Source organism: Aplysia californica, unplaced genomic scaffold (assembly GCF_000002075.1).
Source record: "Aplysia californica isolate F4 #8 unplaced genomic scaffold, AplCal3.0 scaffold00132, whole genome shotgun sequence".
Lineage (NCBI taxonomy): Eukaryota > Metazoa > Mollusca > Gastropoda > Aplysiida > Aplysiidae > Aplysia > Aplysia californica.
In genome coordinates, this window is record NW_004797402.1 from 1,041,986 (window position 1) to 1,048,470 (window position 6,485).

Sequence of the window (6,485 nt, forward strand, 5' to 3'; positions counted from 1 at the left end):
AAGCCTCGCTGTGCGGCGCAGCCAAAGGTGCCCTCAACCGGCCGCCATGTTTTAGTTTCAATTCCTCACAGCGAATCGGCGATCGCGAAGAGGGAGTTCCGCTTCTATTAGTGTAGAATTCTGTGGCGGTCAGACACCGCCGTCTTGCAAATATGGCGGGTGGTAGAAGAAGAAAAGTGTTGTTGTTGTTGCTTTTGAGACGCAGACTAAAAAGGAAAACCAAGAAAAGAAGAGTTTCGGTTCATCCCATCCAAAGAAAGCGGGATACGCTATGTGAATTTCATCATTTGTTTCCGCAGTTGTTGGAAGATAGTGAAAAATTCCATAGCAGTTTCAATGAAATGCTAGAGATATGCAGAGCTGACCAAGAACAGCAGCTAGAATTCTGTGTAGTGCCATTGAGGCCTGGAAAGGGGACACAACTATGCAGAGATAAATCATTCAAATTACCTCCCATCTCTCCCGACGGCCCGACGGACCGTCTTCGATAGAACATGTTTTATCGGAGACGGTCTGACCGGGGACGACGCAGGACGTCGGGCGTCAGTATGGTAGCTGAAACCGTTTTTTGTTACCTTCCCTTACTAAAGAGCCGGTGCACATTCTTTTGTGACCGAAGACGGTTTGGTTTGACCGTCCATGTCGGGCGTTCATATGGTTACCGCCTTATCGCCCTTTATCTCCGTCATGTAATGGAAGGGGTCATTTCAATAACGTACCGAAGTCCATTTTTGCCAAAATCGAGATTTTTGCTTAGGAGGATAAAAGAAAGGGGACTGAACCCTGTCAGCCTTCTGTGGAGACTGTATCTTTGATTTTCAGAGCTATGTCTTCTGTTTTAGCTCGCCTTTCCCAGTGCAATCCTACAGACTTCAACATAAGCTAAGGACCACCTTGACAGACACCCTGATTTTTAAAAAAATCCGAAAAAGACAGCAAGGAATGTTTTAAAAATGTTTGCTCTGGAAGTGTTAATACTATTAATATTAATAGGCTACCAATGCGTACTGCAAGCTTCCCAATGGAGCAAAACCACTACGTACAGCACGGAAATCCTCGGGGAATTTTAGTCAAATTTGCGGTTTTTTATCGACTTGTGGGTGACAATACGGACATTCCTCAGTTAAAATTTCTGGTGCACGTCATAAACGGACGTACGGTCTCGAACTGTGCTCACTTTGGTAGCAATATAAGCCGCCGTTTGCGCAAAATCCAGTATGGCATCAACATGCCACCATGATGAAAGCTGAGAGACTTTGAACGTGCGAGAGCTATGACATGGCTGCAGGTTGGAGTTGAAGCCTGAGAAGTTGCTAGAAGGCCTTCAGTGTCACACTCTGTCATTGTCCGCTTGAGGCAGCGTCACCAAGCCTCTGGATCAGTCAAAGAACGCCCACGTGCAGGTCGACCCGATAAGACCACTCAGAGTATTTGCAAGTGTGTTGAAGTCTGTATTATTATATAAACCCATCCTACTCAAAGTCCTACTTCCATTACTACTACTACTACTACTACTACTACTACTACTACTACTACTACTACTACTACAACTACTACTGCAGTGTACTCACAACGTACTAAACTGAATCTAGTTGTAATCGAATTCTATCTGCGGCGAAACGATCTTTCTTATATTTTCCACAGGTTCATGCTGTGACGTAATTGCGGCGAAACGTCGACCTCCCCTTTTAGCACGAGTTTATTAAGGCTTTGAATTCTTTTTCAATAACCAGTAAAGTTTTCTGAGAATGATTTTGTTTAGTTTTGATTTGTTTTGGGGGTGGGGTTTTTTTTGGTTTTGGTTTTGTCTCTTTGTTGTTGTTTTTGTAGTTTTTTGGCGGGTTTTTTTGCAAGTGTTTTACTACGGCGCTGGCAACTGCATAAGGTCATACGAGAGCGCGGGGCACATTAAACTAAAATTTTCTCCTTTCACCTCCTTGCCTGCTCTCTAACCATGTTCTGTCGCCTGCTTTCGTGTCCACTTTCTGCCCCCCCCCCCCCCCCCTTTGAACCCCTCCTTTGGGCTCCTGACTCTTTCTGCAGCCTCTCTACTGTTACTCCTTGGCTCCTTCTTACAGCTGTTTTTCAGCCATACCCTTGATTTTAGGGTTGGTAAGATCTAACACTTAGCCGTCTCGGATAAGGGCGAAAAATCTCGGAGGTCCCCGACCCGTATGCAGGTTGCGCAAGTTAAAGATCTCTTGATGGTCCAAGATCGATGAGAGTAGGCTTCGGCCGCCACCCGAACAAAATTCAAAATTAATTTCTACCAAAATGAAACTGCCTAACGTTTCCCGCGCGCTCATATGACCTTAAGCTGTTGCGAGCGCCGTAAAGCACTTACCAAAAAACAACAACAACAATAACAACAACAACAACAATAACAACAACAACAATAACACAACTAACATATTACACTTTGCTCCTTTTGTGACCAACTCCCCAGGAAGTGCCCAGCACACCAATACCAGGAGGAAGAGTGGCACCTGAACAGGGACTGCCTGGACAGCTCTACCAGGGTCTTCTCGGACACGCCCTGCCCTGAGAACATGTACAACGATGGAGGGGAGGTAATACAGTCCGACTCGCAACCCTAAGGTCGTGTTTTTTGTGTTTTGTGTTTTTTTGTTGCTTTTTTTTTTTGGGTAAGTGTTTTACGGCGCTCTGAACTGCATAAGGTCATATGAGCGCACGGAACATATTATACATTTTCAGTTGGTTGGAAATTTTGAATTTTGCCCGGGTGGCGGCAGCAGCCTGCTCTTATCGATTTTGGACCACCAAGGGATCTTTAACGTGAGCCATTTGCACACGGGACCTACAACATTTCTTTTGTCTGTATTCGAGAAGGATGGGTGTATTCTTACCTACCACAAGATCAGGGTTGTGGCTTAAAGGCAGCAGTAAGAAGGGGCCAAGGAGAAGCACCAGGCGCGGTTCGTCCAGAAAGCATGGTCGTGCAGTGCTGTCCAATTAAAAAAAAATTATATATTACGTAAAGCACCCACAATAATAAAATAAAAGAAGCCAGAAACAAGCACTAACCAAATATTATTATCAAAACAAGGTCCTCGATGGCGCCGTAACTATCATTTCTGTGTCTATAGCGCCGTGAAACATCTACTATGCCATGCCAAAGTCCACGCGCTTTATCTAAACATAATAGGATTTTCAACAGTGGTAATCTGACATATAAATCGCTCTTCGGGATAACCCAAGCTATGACGACTCTCCTACCGAGTTTGGCGGTAAATTAATATTAATAAGACGACACATCTCAATTGTCCTCCTGTCGAATAGTGCCGAAACATAGCCCACAGTTCGGGAGACTAAAAATATACGCAATAGACTGTACTCTATTCTATTCCAAAATTGGTCGCTTTTAAGGACAAGTGGGCTAACCCAGATTTCGAGTGCTTCCAGAAATCTTGACCTACCCCAAAGTGGGCATTGCCCTACCTATAAGAGAAGTTTGGTTTCATTTGTGTGAATGTGTTTGGTTATAGAGAAAACTCTCGTTGTCTTTTAAAGAAATTGAACAAGTGGCAAAAACTTTACCTTCGGTTTTCTCAAAACAGCATTTACCGGGATAGCCCCCTTGTGCTTAAAAGCGACCAATTATGTTAGCTCCGGAGCAATCCAGGAAAGTGCTCTAGTGAATTGTGATTGGTTCATGGTTTGTCATACCACGATTTTAAGTGCCTCTGTGACCGCGAACCTGTGGGAGGCAAACGTGCCCGCCCTGTGAGTTGTGCCTTTGAATGGTTTTGTTGTGGAGAAGTGAACGTTTTTACTTACGTGTTCAGTTCTAATGCAGGAGGAACGAAATAATTGATATTTAGCTAACAAATTTAGTTCTAAAAATGAAAGAGCCAAGTAAAAAGAATGCAAATAAAAGCACTATTAATTAATTTTCCCCATGATGTTTCAGTGTCGTCCTTGTCCTGAGAAGTGCCCGGAAGGACAGGTTCGTCGGCGAGGCTCGGCATGTCGATCTGACGGCGCTATCATGTGCTGTCTGGGCAGCTACAACAAGACAAATGGCAACGCCAAGTGCTCGTAAGTAACAAGAAATGACATGTTATGTGTCATGACGCGGTGGAATCAGGCACTCGTCAATTTATGGGTAAAAGGAGTTAATGGTGTCATCTTAAAGGTTGTTCGTTTACATTGTATTTGAATTAAAAAAGACGACACATTTATTTTGACTAGAAGTCGAGATATTTGCCATTGAAGGAGGAGGAGGGGTCACCTGGTTTCAGAAGTAAAATTAGCGAGAAAATGGCCGCCACATTTGGGTGACTTCCATAGCTATAGATTTCGTGCCTTTAATCAACGGTTTTTTTGGATAAAATCCCCACAGAAGAATGTTTTTGAATGGACATACAAGGTGCTGCGAGCCAACCCCCCCCCCTCCCCAAAAAAAAGAAAATTCGAAAAAATTTCCAAAACCGGTCGAAAAATACCGATTTTTTCGATGACATCATTTTGACGAGCGCCTGATTACAACCATGATGCCTCACATATTTTATATAGCGCTCAACCCCAATTAAAGTACACACGCTCTGAGCGCTTTACAATACAACAATAACATAAAAACATTGTGTTCTGACCAAAAGAAAATCTCTCAAAATATTCATCTTTTCAATTTAAAAACAGAAATGAGTTCAGCTGACATTTGAATAAATCAAAAGATTTCATCACTCTTAAACTACTGGGCTAAGCATCCCAGATCTTGAGGCCTTGATATTCAAATGCCCTTTCACCCATTGTTTTAACTTTCATAGACGGTAAAAGAAATTTCTTTTTGTCAGCCGATGACCTTAACCTGCGAGTCGGAATGTAGATCATACCCTCAGTTCCCTTCCCTCTTTTGACGCGTTCGCTTAAACAATGTGTGTATGTGTATGTGTATGTGTATGTGTATATGTATGTGTATGTGTATGTGTATGTGTATGTGAATGTGTATGTGTATGTGTATGTGTATGTGTATGTGTGTGTGTGTGTATGTGTATGCGTGGACAATCAATAACAGCTGGAAAGAACAATTGTAGCGACAGTTGTGGTTCATAAGACGCATGCTACGTATCCCATGGACAGCTAGAAAAGCAAATGAAGAAGTCCTGGTTGAAGCAAATTATAGAAAACAACTAATCACGAAAACGACAGGCAAATTTCTTGGGACACACAATGCGGAAAGAAGCATTAGAGAATATTGTAACAACAGGAAAGTTTGATGGAAAGAGAAGCAGAGGCAGACAGAGGGAAAAGTTACTGGACAAGATGACAACATGGCTAGGAGCAGCAAGAACAACGGACACCATTGCTGCAGCGCAGGACAGAGTGAAGTGGAAGTCCATGATCGCCCACGCCAGTCGGCAAGGCACCGGATGACGATGATGATGATGATGTGTATGTGTGTATATATGTATTTTTCGGGGAGTCGGGGGATCATTATCATTGTTACTATTGTTGTTGTTGTTATTACTGTGGTTGTTGTTTTTGTCATTATTATTATATTACTATTACTATTATTATATTATTATTAAGGTTAGCCTCGACAGGCAGGGCCAAAGCAGCCGGGGTCCCAAATGAATCAAATTTTGTCGATGAAGACGTAAGACATTTTATCACTCGTGCATTCTTTAACAGGTGGCTGACTGCGGAACACATTGGACAGCTATCAAGAAAGGAAAAGGAAGTTGCCTTCACCAAAGTGAAGGACTCTAAAAGTGAAAGGGAACCATGGGGAAGAATCAGCTGGGAGTTTGGGGAGGACCTAGAACTAGGACAAGAATACCAGCCAGTCGTATATTATTTTGTTGTGGTTGTTACATTTACCCTCATAGCTGTAGCAGGCTTAATCAGAGCGGCTGTAAAGAGAGGCCTCGTTCGCTTAAGGGGAGATACAGTTGCACCTTTGTTAGACGAAATCGCAGGGGAGCCAGAAAAAGAATTCCGTCTTAGACTTGGAAATTGTGGATGGTTGGCGGGTGCTCTGGTGTGATTTGCTTCTTCTTTGCTATCAACATCTATCCTCCTTATCTCTCCTCCTTCTTTTTTGTGTTTGTTACTCTCTTTTAACACCTCTAATCTTCGGCAATTATATGGCCTTATTGTGTTGCAAGTGCAGTAAAACTCTTACTAAAAAGACAGGGAAATTTAGGGGGAGATGGAAAGAGTGAGAGGGGGGTGGGGGTGGGGAGGGTTCAAATGCCCATCCTGTGGGATCAAGGATCGCTTGTCCGATTGGCAATCAGTGGTCAAAACGTCACACCTCTCAATTGCGATCCTGTCTGATAATGACATGAGTCAATCTTACTTACAGTGTTGCCAGATAAAAAGTTTGAAACCCGCCATCAATAAGACAAAAAAGAGCCAAAAAACAAGCCATCCTATTTTCATTCTCATACAAAAAGAGCCAAATAAACCCGCCATCAATATAATTGTTAGTGTACACCCATGCATTCGTTTCAAACTACCCC

The 6,485-nt window shown here is 43.0% G+C and overlaps 1 protein-coding gene across 1 annotated transcript in view; it reads left to right on the forward strand.

The window, feature by feature from the left end:
• LOC101862177 overlaps positions 1 to 6,485 on the forward strand; it is a 14,175-nt gene that overhangs the window by 5,546 nt on the left and 2,144 nt on the right. Inside the window, exons 3-4 of the mRNA XM_005096576.3 lie at positions 2,447 to 2,570; positions 3,932 to 4,059. Of these exons, the coding sequence (XP_005096633.1) occupies positions 2,447 to 2,570; positions 3,932 to 4,059 (252 nt within the window). The remainder of the gene's footprint in view (positions 1 to 2,446; positions 2,571 to 3,931; positions 4,060 to 6,485) is intronic.